The following is a 25613-nucleotide window of genomic DNA, read 5'->3' on the forward strand; positions in this document are numbered from 1 at the left end:
CAGTACAAAACCGTGTCAGTCCTACCTCTGCAAGAGCACGGAAGGCACAGACTGAGGTACCCTGTGCTTTCCTGAGATGCTCACGCTGCCTTTCCCACAGGCAGCCAGCTCTTCTCCCTGCCTACAGCTACTCCCTGCTCCACCACCCTGTGGTTTTGCATGGCCTCCTCACGCCTGGTTATATTCACTGACTTGACACAAGCTGAGCACTGCAAGGGTTTCTGGAAAGGAGCAGTTATTTTATGCCTGCACACTTCCCTGTACAAAGAGTGAGAGCAGCATGTAATCCTAATGAAATATACTGAAGAGAGATGAGTTTGCCATTTAAATAGTCAATGTAATGTTTTGGCTGTATCTGAAGATCAACATTTACAGAAAATAATGTGTAAATTCCTTTTTCTATGGTTCTTCAGAGGTTGCTTCCAGAAAATGATTTACTACTCCAGATGCCTAAATAGTAAAAGATATTGACTGACTGGAGAGAGTTCAGAGCAGAACAGTAAAAACGATCACTTAGCACAGATGTTTTGATTTATAAAAAAAAAAAAAAAAAGCAGATAAAAGATTAAAGGGGCAAAATACAGCTTGAGGCGAGGCTAACTGAGGAGCTAGAGAGAACATAGCTGTCCTGAAATATATGAGTGATGTAAACACCATGCATAAAGCAATTACACATGGCAATGCACCACAGGGTGAGCAATGGCACAAACAGCTCTATCCTACCAATTACTCTTCTCTAAGCCAAACTTAATTAAAGAGAAGTTGAGGTTAAGTCTTCTGTCAACCATTTCTTTGCAGACCTAGCACTTCACAGGGACCAAAAAAAAATAATTCTTGAAATGTCTGGGCTTCTGGATCATATTAAATAGCAATATTCCTTCTTATAGCAAGGAAAAAAAAAAAAAAAAAAAAAGACACAATGTTCAATGTTTATTTAATCATAAGATTATAAAGACGTAGGCTGTCTTCATACCACAGGAAATTTCCTGCTGGTATCAGCATGCCCCTCCCCTGTTACAGAACAAGAGTGAGAACCTATTTAAAAGCAAAGTCTCAGAAGTCTGGGTGCATACTGACTGCAGGACTGGGACGTTTTCATTTCTCTGCTGGTACTGTCCAAGACCCATGTCTCCTCATAGCACACAGCCCAGCCACCTCCACTCAAATGAGGATTGCAAAACACTTTTACCAATACTCAGCTCATTTGTGATTTCAGAAATAGCTTTAACGAGTTGTGAAGTATCTTTATTGGAGTAGAACTTAAGAAAAGGATGTTGTTATGGTAAGTGTTCTGTAAATGCAAGACGAAGGGGTACTCCCTGTTAATTTACAATCTCAATAATTAAGCAAGGCATGGCAAGCAACAGATGCATAAGGAAATACAGAAGAACACTACGAAAAAGATTCCTAACTTCATGGTCATGCAAGACAAATGACAGCTGCTCTGTTTCTTATAGGGACCTTAACAGACAAAGTTTTAATATTGTTCTTTCTTGGTTCCCTTCACTTGCTTGATTACAGGTTAATACACTACATTGCTTTGTATTCTGCATAAACACATCCCTTGGCATTAGGCCAATAATATATATTACCTAATATATATTGACTTTGGTTCTTAAGATTTGAATACATTTGGATTTTTTTTTTGTTTGTTTGTTTGTTTTTTGTTACACCTTAGGTGAATTGGATGATCTTGGAGGTCTTTTCCAACCTTAATGATTCTATGATTTCTGTGATTCAAAAGGATTAATTGGTAATTCAAAGCCGACAAACTAGATTGCACACCAACATCTCTCAATCTCATCCCACTGGTATGAATGCAGAACAAATTGCCTCAGACCCAGAATCACACTAGTGATCACCTAACTTGAGTAGTCTTGGATAAGTTCTCATCCCTCTATGAGGGGACGGATTTGCAGAAGCTCTCCGCGCTTTCTGTTGCTATTCACTTTGATTGAGGCCATGCTTTGACAATATAAATCTTTATATAAATTTTGTAAGACTTTTAAAAACAATACCTACTTGGAATAAATCAGGTTCTCTGCATCTCAGATTAAGATGCCAAAAAAAGTGGACACTCAATATTTTGACACAAATCATAGAATCATGTAATCGTAGAATCATAAAGGTTGGAAAAGGCCTCCAAGATCATCTGGTACAACCATCACCCTACCACCAATATCACCCAGTAAACCATATCCCTAAGCACCATCTCCAACCTCTCCTTAAACACTCCCAGGGACGGTGACACCACCACCTCCCTGGGCAGCCTGTCCCAATGCTGACTACTCTTCCTGAGAAGAAATGTCTCCTCATTTCCCACCTTAACCTCCCCTGGCACAACTTGACCCCATTCCCTCTAGTCCTGTCACTAGTTATCTGTGAGAAGAAGCCAACCCCAGCTCCCCACACCTTCCTTTCAGGTAGTTGTAGAGAGCAACGAGGCCTCCCCTGAGCCTCCTCTTCTCCAGACTAAATGACCCCAGTTCCCTCATCTGCTCCTCATAGGACTTCTGATCCAGGCCCTTCACCAGATTCGTAGCCCTGCTCTGGGCATATTCCAGGACCTCGATGCCCTTCTTGCAGTGAGGGGCCCAAAGCTGAACACAGTACTTGAGGTGCGACCTCCCAGGCCTGAGTACAATCCACTTCACTGCTCTTGTGGCTGGCTTGCTCACCACAGAAGTGATTTAACCGCTGAGCACAGGGGTTCATGCAGCGGTGACAGAAAACTTGAGACTTGCTGATACCAGAAGAAGAGTAAAGCCTTACTGCAAAACTTGTGGGCTACAGAACGCCACCACATAACAGTACCAATGCTTAAAACAGCCAGTAATATCTTTATTTCTGGCATTTCAAAAGTAAGATTTATTACAGCTGAACTCACAAATAGTAAATAGATAAATATAAATCAGCTTTAGACAGTTAGCCATTATGAAAAATGCATATACGTCTTTATGTTGGCAGAACACCAAATGCTTTTATAATGGACAGTTCCAGGGCACTTGATGTGCTGATATCGTGTTATTTGATTTTATTTAGCATTATTTATAGAAAAGGAACGGCTTCTTGAAGAATACTGGAGAGGAATGGCATGGTATAGGATGGTATCTGAAAACTCTGTGCTGGTGGCAGGTGACACTTTCGGTGGTGCCGGTGACAGCCCCCTCCTCTGTGACCCCAGTACCACAACCCTATGGGCTAGCTGGAGAAGGACTGGAAAGGGCAGGAACTTTGGCAGCCATTTCACATTCAGTTCTCCAGTCATTTATTCTCTGGCTGTTTCTGCTGAATCCAGCAGAAAGGTTTATGTTCTGCATGGTGTTGCCTACAGGCTGCTCCCTGATGGTGGGTGGAGGGGCAGGGCCTCACAACCAGGCCCTGCCGCCCTGGGGAGACCTGAATAAGCTGGTTGAATAAAAAAGGCTTCTCCTGTACCGCAAATGGCACTTAATATGTTTAAATATTGGCCTTTTACCACATCACACCAACAGTTCTGGTGAACTGGAAATGCAGCCTAGCTCAGAAGCTGCCTCTGCACTTCACGTTTTGCCTGTCGCACTCCCTAGCACAAGCAGGGTTACTGACAGGGACATAGAAGCTTGGAATATCAAAAACCTTGATATATCAAGGACACAACTGCAGTGGCTAGGTGTCCACACTTTAGCTACAGACACAAGTAGTTGGCGGGGGGTGAGGGTTCAATTTCTGAAGGAACGGTGCAGTGATACACCCATGTGAAAGCAGCACGTCCCCGGAGGAGTCACACCCAGGAGGGAGCCAGGAGGATTTCTCCAGCGCTCTGCAGGGAGGGGACCCTTTATGCTTCAAGCTCTCCTCCGGCAAGACACAGATAAGCTACATTCTGCCCGCTGTGTATAGCAGCTGTGGTTTGCCGTTTCGGCACGCCCATGGTGAATTGGGCAGCTGGCTATTGCACTGAGGGGCAGGCAGAGCGCCCTGTTGGGGGTTGTCACAGTGTAAGGGTCCGGGCGAGGAGGCTGGGGGAGCGTGGAAGTGCTTTTTTTAAACTTAAATGGCAAAAAACAGCGGGCAAGGAAGCGCTGCCAAGGCGGCCCCGCTGAGGCACAGCGAGGCCCCTGAACGGAACGGCCCGGCTCTGCCTCTTGCCGGAGGGCGGGTGGGCGGCGCAGCCCGCGGCTGACACCGCAGCCAATGGGAGCTCCCGGCGGGTCTGTTGCTAGGTAGAACAACGACTTTCGGCCGCTGTCAGCCGTGAGCGCAGTGCCCGATGGCAGCATTTTGAGCCGTGTTGACTGCGACGCGACAGCGGGTGGGCGCTCGGCATCCGTACCACCCAATCAGAGCCAGGAGGGCTGACGCTGCGCGCTCCGATAGGCTGCCTGGCCGGGACTGACGCGACCGAGACCCAATGGAAAGCGAGCAGCTTTGCGGGCGGCGCGCAGTTTGAATCGGCGCGGGGCGGGACAGGGCGGGGGTGTCCTGGCCCCGCGTCATGGCCGCCGACCTGGGCGAGCGGCTGCGGCAGAGCAATGCCCGCTTCGTCGCCTCCATCAACCGCATCCTGGAGTGGGTGAGGCCTCCCCTCCCCTCCCCTCAGCCTCCCGGCCGGCCGGCACCGGGCGTCCTGCTGGCAGCCCGGGTGCTTGGGTACCGGGACGGGTGGGGCTGCTGTATATATATAAAACATTATATATATTTATTTATTTATTTATTTAACTCTTTATCTTTCTTGGAATTCCTGTTTCCAGGTCGCTGGCTCCCGGCTGATGCCAGTAAGGCAGCAGCTCGCTGTCAGTTTCGTGCCTGGCTTGAAACAAAGTTGTTTAAAATGCCTGTTAAAAGCCTCGTTAACCATTTGTTCTAACCTTGAGTGGTTCTTTTTGTTTAGTATAATCGTCCTTTTGAAGATGATTTTCTTATTTCCATGGAAACCCTCACTTTTGACACCCCTGATGGTAAGAACCTCTTTAAGCTATGCTACGTGTTTAGACTTAGCGAAGCATACTGCGTATTACACAGCTGCAAGCACTTACATAACATGAGATTTCACCAAATATCGGGTGTTTTGCACTAAGGAGTGGTATCTCATCTGCAAACTTTGGTTAGAAATACCTGGAGAGATGGTTCACACACAACTTTTTAGTCCATCGTGTGCTCCGTTTTAGGCAATGGAAAAGAATTAGTAGCAAAGTACAGGAAAACAATGGATAATGTTTGAATAACTTGGAATGAAAGAATAAAAATGGAGAAGAATGAGAGGAAGCAAAGGAACAGAGCTACTAGCAGGAAGTTGATATGCATGATTGGATTCTGTAGTTTCAGGTCTGCTTAGCATTCTGAAGGCTGCTGTAAGATGATAAATTTCCAGCACGTCAAATGTCAGGGTGGAATGGGTAGATAGTGTCTTCTTCAATTTTTCATTGAATGTTCATGTGGTTAGCATAAATCTATAAGGTGTTATGCCATGTCATATTTTTCTAGTGTTTGGTTATAACTGTCAATCTGTTACACAGTGAATAATACTTACAAAGAGCTTATTGAGGGGAAAGAAACTTTGAAAATTGACTTCCCTGAGTTTTAGCGGGAATTGTGACTTAGTAGTTGGGTGGCGTTACTGCGAGATGAGATGTTCTGCCAGTTTTTATCCTTAGTGAGGTGTGGATTACAGTGTGTAATTGCCATGTCAATTCTCCTAAAGAACAGCTTCCTACACATACCCAAGAGGTACTAACACAGGGTCAAGCCCAATGTAATTGTTGTACCAAATATTTACCAAAGGCTGGGGGCGGGGTGAGGTTCCTGCATAGATACAACAGTGTAATATAAAGTCTTGGATTTGAAAAGGCTTGGTTATGGCTTTGATTTAGTAACTTCTGTATATGCTTTCTGTGAATATGGATCTTAGTCCATAAAGCCTTGATTATGGTTTTAAATAACTTCAAATGCCATATAGCCTGCATGCGCTAAGTACACCTTATTTTTTTCAGATAAAACAATATATGTTGTATTTTTTTTTATCTTCATAATATCTGGGTTGTTAATGCTCTTAGGTTTTAGCAGAGTGTTGTTAGACTGATTTATTTGATTCTCTTTTACTTTTTTTTTTAACCAGCTTCTCAATTATGACTTGAAATTACAATGTTATCTTGTTTTGTTTTCCTATAAGTTTTTGTTTCAACAATTGGATTGGAGATTGTTTAGATTCGGTAATGTTTTGTTACTATGTAATATGTTCTTTCTATGTGTTTGTTAGAGTACTACTCAGTATAGATATATAGTGTTACAAGAAAAGCTGTTTAAATAAACATCTCTTGTTATTTATAGGACCAAAGCAATGGGGGGAGGTATCAAACAAGAGTCTTAAAAAATGGAAGAAGAAACTACTTCAGGTATCTAATATAGTCCTACTATGCAGTCAAAATATAGTAATATTTCTTTCTTTTTTTTCTGTATTTTATATAGGAGTAGATTCTAATCTTGCTATGCCATATAATACTTGCAGGAGGTATTAATGAAGTCACTAACTACCTTAAAATAAGGTTTTAGGGTAGGTTGCTTAAGAACATCACATGAGATGGATAGAAATAGATGATGTATTTATTATTGGTTAATACCACTTGTTAACCTGGAGAAGTATTTCCCATATGTAGTGTTGTGGGCCTGTTTATTATATGCTCTTTTTCCAAGTATTCATATTAAACAAGCAGTCACTTCTTAATCTGTTCCCTAAACTCCTTCGTAAGAGCTTAACAGAGAATTTGGTCAAAAGCACCGTGATTCTCAATAACCATATAAAAGTCACCTAGCTGCTCTGTTCCCTATGTTACCTGTCAAGAAAGTAAAGCTGAGTAGTGTGCCTTACTAGTTAACGCAGAGGCTGTGCTGAACCCCATGGTGTGAGGAGTGAAATTCAGTCTTGAGGTGTAAGTGGATTTAATGGCGGCAAATGTGGTTGTGTTTCTCTCCTTTTGAAATTCTGGGAATATCTTGTGCATCATCTTCTAAGCGTTGCAACAAGTGGCTGCACAACTTTACAGTCTAAATCCATTAAGGACTGTAAGGATTCTGTTGTAGCCTCTCATGCGTGTGAAGTCAACTACAGCTTATGTTTTTCTAGTGCTTTTAATAGTAACAGCATGGCAAGAATTGAATGACAGGTATGTTTTACCAAGTATTTGTTGCTTCTCTGGTCAGATGATGCAAAAGCTGAAGCAAACTGAATGGTTATTTACAAAGTGACAACTTGTAAGATATACCAAAGAAAAATGCTTCAGTTAGTATTCTAAGGTTCTCCTGATGTTTTTTTTTTCCTCTGTTTATAATTGCAGAATCAAACAGGAAGTCAAAGGAATACAGGTAAAGTGTTTGAAAAAAAAAGTGCTATGAATTATCCAAAAGAGTCTTGATTTCATAGAAAATATAACGTTTTTATGTCAAATTCCTTAGGATACTCACTGGTTTTAAAAAACAAACAACAAGCAAACAAATGAACACATCAACACTTAGGTGCATAAGGATTCTGAAATGTAGCCACAAATCTTTAAAATAAGTAATTTATAATTGGTGTTGATATCATCACAACTTGATTTAAAATTATCTCCCCTTATCAATTGTACAGACAGTTTTCTATCTTGTATTTTTAGCTTTTGTCAGACGTTCTTTGAATCTAAAAATCCTACCCTGAGTTACCTGGGTGTACATACAGAAGAATTTATAATTTGCTAGCTTTCTGAAAATAACTAGGCAAGGCAAGTAGACATATTCAAAAATACGTGTTGAAAGAATCCCGTGAAGTTGCATAGTGAGTGATCACAAATTTAGCAGATTGTTCTGTACGCTGAATGAATCGGACTACCTGCAGAAAAAGTAGATGTTTAATTAGAGATTAAGTGTCATGATGGAAATTAAATCAAGATTGCACAGGAAGTGTAGTTCTGATACTACTTAACATCTGAAGATTATGCTTCTCCCTTTTCCTTTGTTCTGAAAAGAAATTCTCTGTTCCAACAAAATAAATGTTTTTTTACTGGGATAAATGATGGGGGAGACATGATATGCAGTAAAAGTATGTTGGGCTTTGTTTTATTAAGATGTTAAGGATCTGTTGTTTATTTTATTGTATTCAGCCAAGAGTCTTTTATGCTAAATATTTGGAGACAAAACAAAATGCAATGTGTGCCTCCCTCCCTCCTCTACAATCCTACCAGAAATTTGTCTATACAGGGTTCGTGTATGTATATTTTGAATCAGCCTACAGAATTTAAATGTTGAGCTGGGAAATAAGGTGCTGCTTCAAAAACACGGTCCAGACTTTTGACCGAAATTTTTAGGAAATGTGTGCTGATGGTTCTGACGAGCCAGTCATTTTCTTACTACAGTCTCAGAAAGCAAGAGCATCTAGCAGGTAGTTTTTTAAAAGAAAAGTACCTGAATTCTTCTAGAGAATGTTAGTGTTCATTTTTGACCTAAGGTCTGAATGGTGTTGAAGTTCTTATTAGAGCACTTTACCTCTTGGAGGATTCTTAGTGCTACAAAAACCAGCTCTAATTAATTGTATATTTATAATACAGAACACTATATGAGGTAGAGGAACAGAAGTTTGATAGCCTAAATACTTTTAACAGCTTTCAATACAACTCAGCAGTATTTATTATTTAGTTGTTATATATTAACCTAGAAATTCTGTGATTCTGTGATTAGTTATGCTTTAGTTGTCATAGAGAAGAAATATATAAATACTGAAGGTGGAGAAATAACAGAGGTGTTAGCAGTGGTTGGCATACGGAAAAACCTCTTCTTACACATTGTTATTTATATATGCATATTTCTATATGCTCTTAAAGAATCTCGTTGATTTTGTTCTACTTAATGCAAGCCATGTCTTGCACTGACCTTTCTATTTCAACACAGAAGTACACGCTGTAAGCATTTGAACTGGCTTGTTGTGGTTGGTGTTAAAAATATCACCAACAGGTTCTGGCTATGGATTATTGAAGCTAAGCATGCACAATTTACCTCATCTTATTCTGTATTCTTAGATTTTCCTGACCATGTGTTTTCAAATAGGTTACTTAAATGTGAAGTGTGGACATATAAAGCATTGTTATAGTATCCAAATATTTATGATGCCCCCTCTGCCCTTTTTGTATTATTAGTGTTGTTTCTTCAGTTCTCAATTCTGAGTTTTGCTAGACTGATTTTCACTATTCAGATAAACAGCCTGGTAGCCCTATGAAATTTTACATGCTCGCGTGACAATCCTTTGAGTGGTTTTTGTATGGCTGTTCTGAGTATGGGAGAACCTTCTATGTTAAATTTCAACGTACAGGAAAAGCAATATTTTGGTAATGTATTATTGATATAAAACTCGTTCTTTCCTTGAGCAGAGAACTTTGTAAAACAGAACACCCTCTGTGGCGTTTCATACTTCTTGCTCAGCAGGGATTTTAATGGGTCATTATCGTGTTATCTTGATTTTCTGTGTTCCTAGCTCAGACACATCAGAAAAATGCTTTATTCAGCTTTTAAAAACATATTGCTAATGTATTATGAAGGATGCTTTACTGGAGTTTTTATGTGTAAAATAGTGGAGATCAATTTTTTGTCCCATTATGTTTGCATAGTGTTTTGGCTAACTGGACGGAGTCAGAAAAAGAAGAAAAAAAAAAAAAGGAATTAAAAAAAAAAAAAGACAAGAGAATCCCTAGGTTAAACATATTAGAAAAGCTTTCCAAACGTAAATAAAAGAAAGCCATGACAGATGTTTCTTAGAGATTATGGAGTTGCTCTTAATGGGTTAAACTTCTAGAGACAAGTTAGGCATATGATTCTATGATAGTTGTTCCTGCTGTAGTTGTTCTCCTGAAGGGCAGAACGAGTAGATGGCATGTTTAGGTTCCTCTTCATACACTTGAAGCTTTTAGGAAACGGGAAATCTTTAGATATCTGCCTAACACTATTAAATAAATTGAAGTATTTACAAAAGTAAATAATATCCATGTGCTTCAGTTAGATGTTAAATACATCTCATTGCCACCTAGAGAGGGAGGGTAGAAAAAAACGTAAATTCCTTGTGCTATTTGCCGTCAATTCATCTGGAAACAAATATAGAGGAAACAAGAATAATAAATTCTACATTGAGCAGAAATTTCTTTGATGACCATCTTGAGTAGTATAAGCATATCTGCTAAAGCACATAGGCTCAGAGTTAATGTAAATGATATATCACGTCCATCCGTCCATCCATGATAAGTCCCTGCTACAGTCTTAGTATAAGCATGTCTTGTACTTGAAGATACAGATCCTGTCTTTTGGGGAAGATCCCGTTTCTGTAACTTGTGTGTTATGAACATTAACTAGATGTAGGCAGTAATTCTTAGGTGCATGTCATAATCATATGGTCTGTATACAGACTCCGGCATTGTAGCTTGTGGATCCCCTTTTTAAATCTAACAAGATCACAGTTAGAAATGTAACTTTTTTCAGCACTGTCAAAACAGTTTTCAGTCTTGAATAATTTTAGTAACAACAATATCTGACTTAGAGGCTAATTGTAAAATTAGCTTATGCATAAGTAAGATTTGTTTGAAGACAGCTGCTTCTCTGTGGGTCTAATGTTTTGATTTTATTGAAATCAGCTTGAGTACTTGTATTGTTATAGTTAATGTAGAATAATATATAGATTGAAATGTCAAAAGGGGAAATCAGCTTAATGATTTTTAGTGAAATATGGAACATCTTAGACTGTTCTTTATATTTCTTCTTATGAAATAAATGGAGAAAATAAAAATAGATCGCTGGTGGGCCTATCTGTAACACAAGGCAGGCATAACAGTTTTAGAAGGCTTACTTGCCAAAAAGGATCACTGAGTCCAACTCCTGGCTCCACACAGGACCACCCAAAAATCAGACCCTGTGTCTGAGAGCTTTGTCCAAATGCTTTTTAAACTCTGTCAGGCTTGGTGCAGTGACCACTTTGCTGGGGAGCCTGTTCCAGTGCCCGACCACCCTCTCAGTGAAGAATCTTTTCCTAATATCAATCTGAACTTCCCTTGATGGTGAAATAGAATCATAGAATAAAAGACTGGGGATTCTACCCCCATTTTTCAGGACTAATTAGTCTCTTTCTCTCTTCTCAACATATGCCATGAAAGTGCGCAAAAAAAGTTGTAGTTGTCTTTCTTTTTTGCAAGTCATACCAAAAGGGACGAATTTCTTTTTCTGTGTCACTTCATAGGTTAAGAAGAAAATGGATAGTATTTTAGATGTATGACTGTGATCAGAATTACTCTACTTTGTTTGATGATAATGTTGTTCTGTCACTTGTCTGTTCTTTGCTTCGGTTCTCCATTTGTTAAATGTTTGAGTTAAATATGTTCAAAATATGTGTTTTATGTATAAAAGGAGAATTCATGAGTTCATGTGCAATATTGATCTGTCAACTATCTAATGGGTGTGTATTTTTTCTTCCATATGCACACTAAGAAATGTCAAAGCAACATGCTGGTGATTTTGAAGATGGACATTCGACAGTACATCAAGTATGGGTGCTCTATTTCATCTACTTTTTTTAAAGCCTTGTTAGGAAAAACAATTTCATAGTCACAAGCTAAAAGCTAAGAAATTATTGATCTATGAAACTGTGTTTAGAAGAAAGCTAAAAAATTATTGGTCTATGAAACTATATTTAGAGGACTTACTAATTGCTGAATTAATGCATATTGTGATGGTGAATTTGCATTTTGTTGTTTCCTATGTCCCTGTTTGTTCAGAATATAATCCTTCCATGCTTACCCCAGTAATATTTTGGGTGCCTCAATTATTATTTGCGGTTGATGCAGGAAGAAAATCTAGCTCTAATATTTTGAAGGAGCCCATAGTTGGACAGAAATAGCCTGTTTTGTGATTAGTTTTTCTTTTCGTTTTGATGGAGGTCTCAAAGAAGATTGAAAGACCAGTATTTGTACTTGTCTAAAACTGCAGTGAGATAGGATAGTTTGTTTTTGAGCAGAATCCATGTAGTAGTATACTAATAACATTCTTTATTTCTACTAAAAGTTAACAGTTTTATTTTTGTTCAATTTTTGGTGAGTAACACGTGTTGGTTTTAGTAGTTTTTATGTATGTTTCATAGAATTACATGTCGCATTGTGATATTAGGAGTATCAAATATCAACTCTGATATAAGCCATGGATTTTAGCTGAATTCCTGTTTCAGGTTTATTTAAAGTAGAAGATAGCATTTAGACATAAGCTTTAAGCTATCAGATGCCTTCTTAGTTAGGCAGTGCGTGGCTAGCTTTTTTTGTTAGTACTTGTAAACTCTAAGTGTCTAGAGTAACTTCTTCAGATGCGTGGTTTTAAGGAGAAAATAGTCAGGATTTGAAGAGTGTTATAAAGAGACTGATTGGTCATTCACTTTTTTTAAAACAAAATTCTGGCGAATTCTGTTGAGATGTGGGTTGTAAGCATTTTGAAAAAGTTTCTTCCGTTCTAAATAAGTATTTATGCAAAAAAAAAAAAAAAAAGAATCGTTATATAGAGAACTGCTTTGAGTGGGCAAATTACATGGAAACAGAGAGAACCCTGAGTACTTCCTGGTAAAGTTTTGGTAATTAAAATTAATTTGTCAATTCTTCTTTGTTCTTGTTGCATAATAGCTTCTTATTTTTTTACATTACTCATCTGAATATAGAAGGGCTGATAAGAAAGTAGTTTTCCCCATTGTATAATCAGATGTGAAGTAAGACAGATTTGTGTATAGGTTTGTTGATAAAGATAGTGTCATTTGGACATAGTTTCTGGAATGCAACTGTTTTGTTTTTTTTTCCCAGGTAACAAGCAGGGAATTCTACAGGCTAGTTAATATAGCTTATGCTTAACTGCTTAGTCTTAAAATTGTTTTCATCTGCTTTTAAGGATTTTCCTGAGAATTCTTCTGTGGATGTATCTGACGCAGGTAAGTTTTGTAATTTACTTTTTAATAGTTTTTTGAACAAAAGATTATAAATAATTACTCTGTATAATTCTATGATACAGTAAAAGTAATTTTCATCCATGTTCACAAAGTAGAGAATAACAGGAGCCCGAAGTACTTCTAATGCTATGAATGTCCACATTTCTCTTTAAATCTCAGTCCTGAATACCTGATATGCTGAAAATCCAATGTAGAAGATGTTCAATTGCATTTTCTTAATAAATTGAAAGGAACGGTGACATCAGGAGTTTTGCATGAGTGGAAACAGGACATTAGTTTCTACTGGCCCAGTTAACAAGAATACTAAATTCAACTGCCACTATGTCTTCAGGAGGCTGGCTATATTTTATTTAACATTTGTAAGTTTCAGTAACAGTCTTGTGGCCTGTCTGCAAAGCTTTAGTGTTTTTAATCTTGTATTCCCAAATAATTACTTGATTGTAATAACAATCTTCAACTGTTTTAAAAATACTTCAATATTTTACTGCACAATAACTTTTTGATTCTCATTCGTGTAAAAACATACTGTTTTCCATAAATTAAATTAGAACTAGGTGTACTCTGCATTTAATGATTTAAAGAGCAGTTTAGCTACTTTAGCTAAAACTTTTTTGGTGTTGTTTTTTTCATCTTTAATATTCTTATGGGATGCTTCACACTCCTAAGTAAAGGCAGTGATTCTTCTGACGTTATACGTTATTCTTATTCTAAAAGTTTACAAAAGCTGTCAACAGCAGCAAGTACAAAGTAAAACAGCTCTCACCTACAGCTGTAAGTATTGGTCTACCCTTGATAGGGAAAATGATTAGGACCTACCTCCTTTGGTTTCACAGGAAGTAGCATAGCAAAGCATAGTGATACTTGAAAAACCTGTTGCATCTGTTAGGATCACAGAAAAATCATGTTGTTTGGAGAGAAAGGGGGAAGTTGAATACGAATTATCTAAGCTATAATACACTCAGATAAACAGAGGATCATATCAAAGTCAAAACTTAAATTTGGCAGTAAGCCCCTCACTGAAATGTTCATCTCTTCAGTATGATAGATCTTTTAGGTAATATTAATATATTACATGTGCATTTACAGTGAAATAAGTTCCTGTATTATAAGACAAATTTTCCAGAGAGAAATGGGCGTTTTTGTTTTAATTTGCTTCTGCATTTGAGGAACAAAGGTGTTGCCTGACTTCCCTCTTGGCCCCCTCTTGGCCCTTAAACACCTTCAGATGCCCTGGAGCAAATATTTCACTTCCTTCCATTCTGTGCTGTACCATGGTTCTCTACTGATAATGTTCCAGTGCTTTGACTTTTTTGATTTGATTGTGAATACAGTGAAGATGTACCAAAATCACATTTTTTTTGAGATTTCGTTTCTAGTAGAGTATTGAATTAGTTTACAGACCAGCTCATTCTATGATGCAAACTCTTTTCTAATGTTCAGTGATTGGCATGATGGAATGAAACATTCTTGGACACTAGAACTGTTACCTTTATCTCACAGATTATCCTATACTTGTAGTAGTCTAGTCTGGTCATTTCAGTGACTGTTTAGAGAGCAGTCTGCCAATTTTGTGCTTAACTACTGGGGAAGAAGACTATATAGTAGAAAAAGAGTATCATCTGTTACAAAGGAATAGGTGGGCAAAACTTTTCCAAACTAAAATATTAAAGTTCTTACTAATTTCTCTAAAATGGATGCTTAGTAACTGATTTACTGTGGATAAAATGCCCACAACTATGTCTTCTATTAGTCATGTGGGTAGAAACTGGCAACCTGGCAGGTATGGGTTTCCATTCTAATGAAATAGTTCAACCCAGGTTAGACTGTCAAAGCCAGCCCTCTGACTGATCAACATTTACACCAGTGGATACAAAATCATGTAGCTCCTCTAAAAACAGTTTATTTCGTATGAATCTTTATCCTAGCTTTATGATGGCAGCAGCCCACAGAGCTTTAGGTGATGACTGCAATGACAGGGAATGTAAAAGGATTATGGGATTATATGGAAAAGATTTTCATTTTGGTTTAAGTGGTTTAAAAAAAGTATGAAGGGCCAATTATGTGCTCAATATCATAAACAAGACTTTTTTTTCAGTAATTATTTTCCCTTTTAGGGTTATTCTTCCCTCTTCTTTCTTTTCCTGAAGTAAACATAATCATGGGACAAATACATAACAGCGAAGGAAATTGAGAAATCAGGGTTTACAATACAGTCAAATGTTCTGTTATCATGGAAGACTGAGGCTAGTAATTAATGGAAACATCTGGCTACCTCTAGCAAAATCATTTCCAAAAATACTTGTAGAATATCTAAAAAGTGAGTTAGAAGTTTTAGACAATTCTAAGGCTGTCTTGATAATAAGAAACTAAGAAAAGGATCCATGGGTGCAAGCATGTAACACTGTTGTAACTTATTGTTGTTGCTGGAATAAGTAGAAATGTAGAAGGATGAAAGTGGGAATGATGCGTGAATATTCCTGAAGAGCAGTGTTTTGAAAATATTTTACCTTCTGAAATGGCTAGCATATGTCTTGAACTGGTTACAGACAAGTTATCTTAATTTTTCTTTGTTGCCCTCACAAAATTATTTATGAGTCAATAAATCATGTTTTTTCAATTTGATTTTAAAAGGAATGCAATACAGATAAAAAGCCTTATAGTAGAAAACACTTTTCTGAAATGAAACCACTTGAGTTACTAGTTGTTTCGAAGTTGTTTCCAAAAAAACTGATTTTGGTTTTGTTTGAGTTAAACTACGTTTTTAGTGTTTATGTTCAAATTGCAGATGTAGAAAGTGATGCTGATCTAGTTACAGTAAGAAAAAGATTTGAAGACATCCACTTCCAGGTAAAAATTTCTGGTGTTTAATATAATGGAATAAGTTCATGTTCAATAGAAGTAATTGAACTATTCGAACAGCGTATATGTGCCTGAAGAGTTAATGCACTGACAGTATAAGACTCTGCAGTCTGCATCTTAATGCACGTTTATTGTCAATATAGCAAATGAGACATTCAATAAATAATGTCATGAAGAATGATATGAAGTAATTATGTATGGTTTTCTCTAGTATACTTATAATCCCAAAACATCAATTCATTGCACAGAACAGGCACTTCTGATAAAATTTATTATGGGTATGCAAAAAGAATAACCAGAAATAATCACAATGTGAAGACACTTTAAATATGATTCTTTATCGTAGATTCTCTCAGGAGAACAGAGCAACATGATTTTAAAAAGCAAACCTTAAATAATGACCATCATAACAAAAGCAGAATGGAATATTCTGCTGTTGTTTGCCAAAGCTAGACTATGGGTATTAGGACTACCCAAACAGGTTACAGTGGTGAAGAAAAGTACAATATATGCTTTGTGTGTGAAGCCATTCTAATCCTGTATTCAGTTTGTAAAAATATTTACTTTCCTGTTTTGTTTAGCAAAAAACAAAAGTTAGTTCCAGGCGTTTTCATGTCTTTGACCTTAAAGAGGTAGCATGTGCTTTTCCTTGGATCAATTAACTAGCTAGTTATCTTTGTTTTCTGCCATAGTTCCTTCTTGAGTGTTTTTTTGTTTGGATGTGAAATGTACATTAAATAAATAAATTTTATGCAGGCAGGAAATCTTTATCAAATAACACCAGTTTGAAGCATATCTAAGTAATGCGTCTGTGTTCTTCTGTATCAATACCTTTTATGTGTTTTAATCCTTCCCTCCCGCCACAAGAATCTGGATGTAGATAATGTGAAAATACCAGAAGAAGTTAAAGTTCAAGTGGATGTGATAGTACAGGATGATTCAAGAAGAATTCCCAAGTGGATTACGGTAACATATTTCTCCTGTTCTGTTAGAAGTTATTTGCTAATTAGAATAACATAATGACTCTCTAACTATGCGCAGTACAATGAATCATAATATAACTTGCTGCTCTCATTATTGCAATTCTTCTGCTTGCTGTCTACATAAATATCACAGTATTTCAGATCTATGGCAGCAACAATTATAAGAAAAAGAGCAGACAATATGCAAATGCTTCTTTTTCGAGTTCTATGCTTTGTTCTTTTTACCCTGATGTGTGAGTTGGGTTTCATTTCAGTAAGTCTTCTGAAATGCCTAAATATTGAGGTTTGTAGAGGGGGGGGAAATAATTGAGCTTTTAAATTTATTTTCTTTACATTACATACTACAGCATCTATTTCCTACTCAAGTTGCCAGAGATATGTGAATTATTCATATTATATATATATATATATATATATATATATATATAATATACATAATATATAATATATAGTTTTATATATATACATAAATATACATATGCATACAATCGAATATTTAAGAAAAATGAATAAAATATTATATACAATGTAGAATTTGCAAAGATTATAATAGCTTTCCAAGACTAAACTTGTCATTCTCAAGAATTCTTACTGGAATCTTAGACTAGATTTCTTTTTTTGTTTACTTCTTTTTAATTTTACTTCACAGGACCAAGCATAGTAACGAGAGGGTAGAAGGATTCACAAATAAGATTTTTATATTACCTTTGACATGCAAAAATCAAGGATGAATTCAGGATTCATGTATTTTGGTTTTTATTTCACTTATTTTTCAGGCAGCACCTCAAGGACTGTTAGAAGATCTTCACTTAGTTTCACCAATGCAAGTAATGACAGGTACAACTAAATCTCTTGTCTGTGGGTCGAATATGATAGTTATGATTTTTTTAATTGAAATTGATTAGAAATAAGTATTTAATTTATTGAAAACACAGGGACTAATTAACCAACAGACCAGTTCTATAGGCAGATTTCTTGCCAAGAAGTTAGATATGATTTTGCTTATGGCACACTGTAATTGAAAAACAGAAAATAAATAGCGTGTATGCATAAAAGCAGCTTTTGTTAAACAACCCCAGAAAAATGCGTAGTTACAAAATTCAGCAGAATTAAGTTCGGTTAAATGGAAGCATGACTTTTTGGTACTATTTACTTTAAATTTGAGGAATTGCTTTGGGTCTGCTGTTTTCTGGTAGACGAAGAACTACTTCACTAGCAAGCTTTCTTTCTTCAAATCTCCAAACATGCCCCAGCAAACCTTAGGTAGAATTTTGGTGTAAATATTTTAAGCCTAAAGACTACAAAAAACATTACCCTCCTCATGCTTTACTTCAAGGGAAGCTGCACTGGTACTAATTAAGTACCAAGCTTTCAAGTAATATGGAAATAGATTAACAAAATCTGTAGAATCTGTTCCTCCTGGTTAGGAATTAGAGGGTGAAACAATCTGCCTCTACAATTAAGATGTTTTCTATCTTTATATTATTTTAAAATATTTTTTTCAATATTTGGAAATGTTTAATTTCCACAGAAATTCCATAGAAATACTTAATTTCCATCATCTTTAATCTGTTAATTCAATGTGGTTAAAAAGATATTTTAATTTTCCTTAATTGTATGTTATCATCCGTTTAGCTTGGCAGAAAAGTTTAATGAAATCTGTTAGCACATAAAGAATATATGTACCACTTGCAATTGTTTGTCATGTAACATGTTACTGAAATGTCCTAATTTTTTTTTCTGATTTTTCTTTTGCGATTTAAGTTTTCTGTTTGTTTGTTTGTTTTTTGGATAGGCAACCAAGCCAGTGTTTTCGGAAAGAAAGTAGAGCTGACAAATGCATGTTCTTCATCCAGGCCTTACCAGTTCCAATTTGCTGGTGTCCCCATTTCACCAGATACAATAACTGTACGCAGACTTCAACCTTTTCAAGAAATTAATAAAACTTGCTATGACAGTGTCTTGGAAGAATACCAGTCTGCAGATGAGGAATGTTCCTGGAGCAATATAACTCTTGCAGACTTGTACCCTGCAATGGTAGAGACACTGATAAAGCTCATGACAAAGCAGATTCAGAGAAAAGCATTTAAATACATGTTTGGACACGGTAGGAACAAAAGATGGTGTCCTAGAAGATCAAAGCTCAATGTCACTGTAGACAAAATAAGGAGGTTCAGACCACTTAAACTGAAGAAAGCACTACCCGGCATATGCAGTGGTAGTAAAGACATCCAGAATCAAACTTCAGGAAATAATGTAAATGTGAATAGTGGACCTTGTGATGATCACTGTTCTATTAATAATTTATCTGGTCTGGTACCATATTCTTACCTAGACAGTAGTGGAATGGAAACGGACTGCTCTAATTCAAGTGTAGATCATCATTTGTTATTTGGAAAGGGACAAAACGTTCCTGAATGGACTGTTTTTCCTAATGTTTTGGCTAGAATGGGAGAGACATTTGTAGTTGAAGATCCATTACCGACTACTGTCTCACTGAATAATTTGAAATGCAACCCAAGTGGTAACTTGGCTTACAAATGTTCTTTGGAATACCCTTTTTTAACATCTACTGCCAGTTCAGACTCAACAGCGCTTACTCTGGTAAAAGAGAGTGAAACTCAGAAAATTGATTGCCCTTCTGGTAATACTTCAGGATTTTGTTCATCTACTTGCTATTTCAATGACAATAGTAGCACTTTTGCACCTGTCACAAATCATTCTCTTGCAAGAGCATCAAATACATTTGTCATAAATCCTCAGATAAAAATTTCTGAAAGAGAGATTTCTTTCCAGCGCAGACACTCATTTTCCTCGTTGTCTATGAAGCACAGTCCTTCAAAGATGCCCAAGAAATATGAAGATGCATTTGAAAAACTCTACTACAAAATGTGTTCCAAAGAAATCCAAAAGCCTTTGACAATGACAAAACCACTTTCAAACTCACAGAAGCCTGAAGAGAGAGGACGATTAATGAAGTATAATTTCAGTGGGTCTGTGAGGTCCAATATACAGTATGACAGAGCATTTGAGAAGATTTATGAGCAATTGTCTAGTGAGGCAGTTTCAAAACTTCCTGGTTTTCAGAGAGCTTCAAATTTAAGGAAATATGAAGGAATACAGGTGTCTGAAACTGTAAATGCTCTTGTTAACTCACCTGTTCGATCTTTATCTGCAATTCCCAGAGTTAAAAGACTAGGAAATTTTCAAAATGATCTTCTTTGTTCACCAGTAAAGAGACTGAAAAATATACCTGAACCTTATTTTTTTCCAACAAAACATCAGCAAATTTCTCACAGGAAAAACGCAAATCTTCAAACAGTTGATGTGGGTTTTTTGAGCCCATACAATGGCAGTAGCACCAGCTTTTTTAACAGTCACAACTGTCAGAATCAGGTATTGTGGGACATTATAAAAAGTGATTGTGTACTGTTTGCTGATATTTAGAGAAATACTTTAGAAATGGATTCAAGCCTTTAGACGGATTCGGTCTTTAGTGACCACGTATTTATTTCCCGTGCTATTTGGGTGGAGTTGTTTTGTGAGCTTGGGAGGATTTTATTTGCTAAACAAAATACAAGTTGTGTCAGGTCTCCCGGATCCTGTGAGGAAGCTCGCTGAATTTATTGACACGGAAAGTGGTTTTAAAATGCTCAGCAAAGGATTTTTTCTTACTTTTAATACTCAGTCACTGGTTAAAATACTCTCATACAGTGACTGTTAATTAACAGATTATCCTTCTGAAACTATTTTTTTTTAATTCATTATATACACTAGCAAGGTGAGACCCAAAAAAAAAAACTCTTTTGGAATTACCAGACTTGTTTAAATCAGGCCCTTATTTCCAAGTTTCAAGTTGTTTCTTCTAAGGCAAGCTGAGAAATAATAATAGAGTGTTTTCATTGATGTGGTATGTTTATGCTTTATTTTCAGGACTCTGGTTTTCACGCTTCTTCAGATAGAACTTTTCTTGTTAGTCCTGTTATTTCCCTGAAAGGTTAGTTTCAGAAGCTTTGTGAATTATTATTTTACCAGTCATTTCTTTAAAGGGTAGATCTGTAGATCTTCTCTATAGACCCCTGTCTAGGTGACGGATCTTTTTCCTCTTTAATAATTAGATGTTTGTTTTTCTTTAATAAGTAAGGAGTCTAAGTAGAAAATGGTTTCCTGAATCTCACAACAGTAATTTAAGAAACTTTTTCTGTAGGAATTTTCCTACTAAACTATTGCTTATTATCTGTTAGTTTTCTTTCCTTTTTTTTCTAACTTTACTTTTCCATATATAAATGTTCTGTAAGAAATGGATAGTTTGTTAATCCTGCACTTGAATAATCAAATGCATGGATTCTTAAGCTTTACAAAAATGTGCAATTGCATTGTTGCACGCCTATTGTTACTTGCTTAGGTGAATCAGATTGTTGATCTGAAAAAGACCACTTTTGCTGAGTCAGGACAGTATCACTTGATTAACTCTGGACTGAAAGACCAGTAAAATTAGTTTAAGATTCTAGATGCTAATTTTATAATTTTCCTTCAATAATCTGATTTTGGTTAAAGTATGTTTTTAACATGATGTAACTTTTTTTCCAGCTTAGTCAAAATTGATTAAATTTCTTTTCTATACCTCATTTTTATGAGTTGGGTCATCAAATAACTAATTAACATGCAAGGGAAAATACTGAAGAAGATTACTTAAAAAGTTGTTAACTGATATACAAAGAGAAAATGGCAGAAGAAATGAACTTGTTTGTATGGTTCTTGCCTTGCTGCATTTTCATTACCAATAAATAATTTTTACAAAGAATTGGATTATTTGAGGTGACATATTATTTGAGATGCATCTGATCTGTCTTATTTTGCCTTACTCAAATTTTAATTCCTCATACTCTGTCACATTTTCTTTCTGGAAATAACTATTTCTCCTCCTCGTACCTTTTTCTAATGGTCATTAAATAATAAGTATTTGGAAAAAAGTTAGCTTGTATGTAAATATATTTGAGGCTTTTGAATAAAGGGTATAAACTGTTTTTGAAATTAAGTTTTGCCAGAAGAGAATTTTCTGACTGAAGTGGTGATTATTACCAGTGTCTTAACAGGCTAGTATTTTTACAGTGTATTGTATTCTTTGTGCTACGTAGCATCATTCTTACCCCTTTGATACTGTCTTTCATCACCAGAATCTGGGACTGCTGATGCCTCTAGCTGGCATAGGACAACACACAATTACAGCTGTCCTGGAAGTGCACAGAAACATCATCAAAAGTAAGTGCCTTTGGAGAAAAGAAATTTCAGAGGAAATTCGTAGTGTGCTACATTTATATTAAATGTAGGGGGTTTGTTGCTTAAATGAGTGCATATATAATGAAAATGAGCATGGATGCTTGAGAGAACGCAAGCTTAAGACTACACGCTTGAACTTTAGGAGGCAAGTGTGGACAAAACTAGCCAGAGACCAACATGGGTGGCACTGAATACAAGATGGGCCTAAGGGATCAGCTACTCCAGTTCTTATTTTGTGTTCATTATAGGGATATTTATTATTTCAGCCACTATGTGACTATATAGTTGTTTTGATTCTGGCTGTGTGCTTGAGCTGACAAGTTTTCTCAGATCCTTAAGCTCTGGAGAGCGTAGTATATTGCCATTTAGATGGACTTCCAAAAGCCAGCTTCTGTGCAGTTGGTCATGGTTATGTGCATTTTGGCTCTGTGTAAACAAGCAATGGGTATGTTTGGAAGGTATCAGAGATCCTTGCCTCCTGTTCTGTTATTACTATTGGCAATGTATTGACATCTCTGGATGGAGAAAACTCCTTTCAGCACCCTGGAAAATGGCCTACTACATCCATTTTCCTTAGAAAATATGACTTCTGCAAAAGTTTCTATCTCTTCGGTTTTCAATTAGTAACTAATTCAGTAGATAGCAGGATTAAAAAATATTACAAGTTCTTTAAACAGTTTTATTTTATGAAACATTTCTGACATTCTTTTTGCCAAAAAGTCTGTTTTGGCACCATCAGATACACTGCCTTCCTGAACTAAAAGTCAATAAATGCTTTCACTACGCTTAAGGTGATCATACAGCTAATACTAAAAATAAATAAATAAATAGAATAAAAATGACAGTGCTCAAATTAAAATTTTGATTTTCTAAGGAAGCCTGAGTGCGCTTTTGAACTACTTGTATGGAGAACTTAATCTGAAAGAGGCTGTATTGTATATCAAAAAAGTCTCCATTTAAGCAAAGATGGTATTAAAACTTAAAAGCTTGCATTACGAGTGTATGATAATCCAAATGCAATCTTTATTGGCATTATTTCTGATACAGTGGAAGATGGAGGTGTGTTGGTGACTATAAAAGGATGTTTAAGTGATCTTGAATATACCCACTTAGCTGAGTGCATTTCTGCTCTGTTTTTAATTCCTTTATTTCCTTACTTTTTTCCCCAAGTCCACACTAAATTGTCCTCCCTATTCAATTAGTAATTGTTCTCAAGAAGGAAAAGGTTTTCCTTTCATTAATGCATGCAAGAAGAGAAGTTTGAGGAAGTGTAGGAAATCAGAATGTCACTGTGTGCTTTCTTGCCAAGCCATCTGGAAGAAAATCTATTGCTCTGTTCCTTAATTACACAAACACACGTTTGCTGATATGTAGCCAAAATGGTCTGTCAGCTGGCGAGATTCCTTAGGCCTGTGGTGTGATATTCTTAGCCTTCTATGGTTGAAATACACTTGCCAGGACTGAAGCTCTTTAATGGCTTCAGAACCCTCAAAAGTTTTATGCCTAAGCCAGGTGGCAAAATGCTGTTTGTTGTAATAACTATTTGTGGAGAGGAGAGGAAGACACACTTCTGGGAAAGGAAAAGGAAAGGAGACTTTTCCTGTCTAGAACTCTACTGCCTGTATCTAGAAGCTGATTATGGAAAAGACCTTTTTCAGAAAAGGAAATATATGGGTATGCTGTTCTACAACTACACTGCTATACTTAATTGTAAATGTACACCAAATTAGTTTAAAATAGATCTTAAAAAATTAAATGCCATTTCTTAAGTAACTAGCAAAGAAACGATTGTATTTACTTGTATCTTTAATTTTTAGCTACTTCTGAATACATTCAGTGTTTGCATCTGAAAATTTAATACATAGTTACATTAACGTAATTTAGGTTAATATCATAGCTTGACTGAGATATTGAAATTGACATAGGATGAAAAGCTTCCTCTTCAGCTGAACACGCATAGGAATGCAGGCAAGGAGTCCTGCTACTGTTCACAATCAAGGTGTTCATGTATCTTGCATTAGTGTGTTGTTTCACTTTCATTCTGTTCATCATATAGTCAGCAAATATAGTATTTTTGTGTAATTTATTTTATGCTCTAAACAAATATTTTTTACAGGGTATCAAGAAAACTAAGTTACGCCAATGGAAAAGACCAAAATCCTAGTAATCCTTTGGATGATGTCCTGGTCAAAAGTCATCAAGGAACCTTCATGGACTGTTACAGAGAAAATATTGTTTTATAATCTTTGATTTGTGTTTATTTTTTTCCAAGAATCACAGATCTATTAATAATTTAAATATTTTAAGTACAAGATCCATAGTATGGAAGAACATTATTGTAATATACAATTAGTCCTGATTTGTACTTCCCTGTAATATAAATATAAAATTCTCAGAAGCTGGTTCCTCCCTTCTGACAGTGTATGCTCTACTCCTTGGGCTTCATCAGGTATTGCAAAGAATCAATATTCCTTTCTATGTCTCAGTTAATTTAAATTTTATATATGGTATTGTTTTTAATAATAGAACATGATTTGTATTATCTTTTTATCTGCTGAGGATCTTTGCTTTTTTATCTATTAATACTGCAATTTTAAGTTTTGTGTCTGCTTAATTCCCACCCACCCCCTTCCTGCTTTATTGATGTGTCAGTACTAGATGCATGAAAGAAATCTAAACTGGGCTGGGTGGTCCAAATGCAGTATTATACACTGTAACTTTTCATGTGCCTTCTATGCAGTTTTACTGTGTAATCTTCTAAGTAGCTCACCAGATTTGATTGTACAATAAAATTTCATACAATATTAGATTTGATCTCTATGTTCTGACATACCTGACATACCATATATTTTAAATAAATACATACTCTGAACTAATACCTGTTTTCAGAATTTTATTTTAGGTATAAATTCTCAGGACAAGTTTACAAACCCTACAACAAATACATGAGAACGATGTGGCAGGATCCCACAGGCTTTCATTGCTGTGCTCCTTCTTGGCAAGGGGGTGTTTTTTTAGTGGTAAGCGTTAGGTCAAATGCACTCTCTTATCAGCATTGCCCAATGTCAGCTTTCCAGGCTTCAGAAAAGGAAAAATAGTTTTCCTTGACTTCCTTTCTGGGCATGTTTTTTTTTTTTTTATTGTGTTTTGGTGTTCTGCTGTTTGTGTTTTGCTTGCTTATTTCTTTGTTTTTACATTATTATAGCACTTAAAACCAGTTTTTTTGTTACTTTTAAGTGGTGTTGAATGGAACAAGAAGTCAACTTCAGTAATGCTTACTCTAGGGTAAGACAATAAACTTCAGTGGGTGGCTTCTGCAACGCATATGCACACGTTCCCTCCCTCATTGTTCCTATGTTAGGGTCTTCAACAACAGTCTTTTAGAGATGCTTTATGCTTTTGTGGTGGCTCACTTCTGGCCCCAGGTATGAATGGACACTAGGGAAACGCATTATTAACTACCTCTTTTTTTGGGGGGGGAGATTTATTGAGGTAATTATTTCCCAGTATTTCTTGAGATACCACTGCAA

The 25613-nt window shown here is 36.5% G+C and overlaps 1 protein-coding gene across 1 annotated transcript; it reads left to right on the forward strand.

The window, feature by feature from the left end:
• Positions 1–4414: 4414 nt before the first annotated feature.
• On the forward strand, positions 4415–24959 carry HJURP (Holliday junction recognition protein). Its single transcript, XM_068693721.1, has 13 exons — positions 4415–4555; positions 4874–4940; positions 6310–6374; positions 7314–7341; positions 11470–11525; positions 12904–12943; positions 15747–15808; positions 16688–16786; positions 17580–17640; positions 18599–20199; positions 20737–20800; positions 21981–22065; positions 24200–24959. Exons 1-13 carry the CDS (start codon positions 4478–4480, stop codon positions 24324–24326), a joined length of 2433 nt encoding a protein of 810 aa, XP_068549822.1. The 5' UTR covers positions 4415–4477; the 3' UTR covers positions 24327–24959.
• Positions 24960–25613: the final 654 nt, after the last annotated feature.

This window comes from Anas acuta, chromosome 1 (genome assembly GCF_963932015.1).
Source record: "Anas acuta chromosome 1, bAnaAcu1.1, whole genome shotgun sequence".
Lineage (NCBI taxonomy): Eukaryota > Metazoa > Chordata > Aves > Anseriformes > Anatidae > Anas > Anas acuta.

What these genes read in the sequence shown, in the direction of transcription:
- HJURP (XM_068693721.1), top strand. Translation starts at nt 4,478, where the DNA reads ATGGCCGCCGACCTGGGCGAGCGGCTGCGGCAGAGCAATGCCCGCTTC. An exon ending in GGAAGAAGAAACTACTTCAG is followed by an intron (nt 6,375 to 7,313) that starts GTATCTAATATA and finishes TTATAATTGCAG; the next exon opens with AATCAAACAGGAAGTCAAAG. An exon ending in GAATTCCCAAGTGGATTACG is followed by an intron (nt 16,787 to 17,579) that starts GTAACATATTTC and finishes CTTATTTTTCAG; the next exon opens with GCAGCACCTCAAGGACTGTT.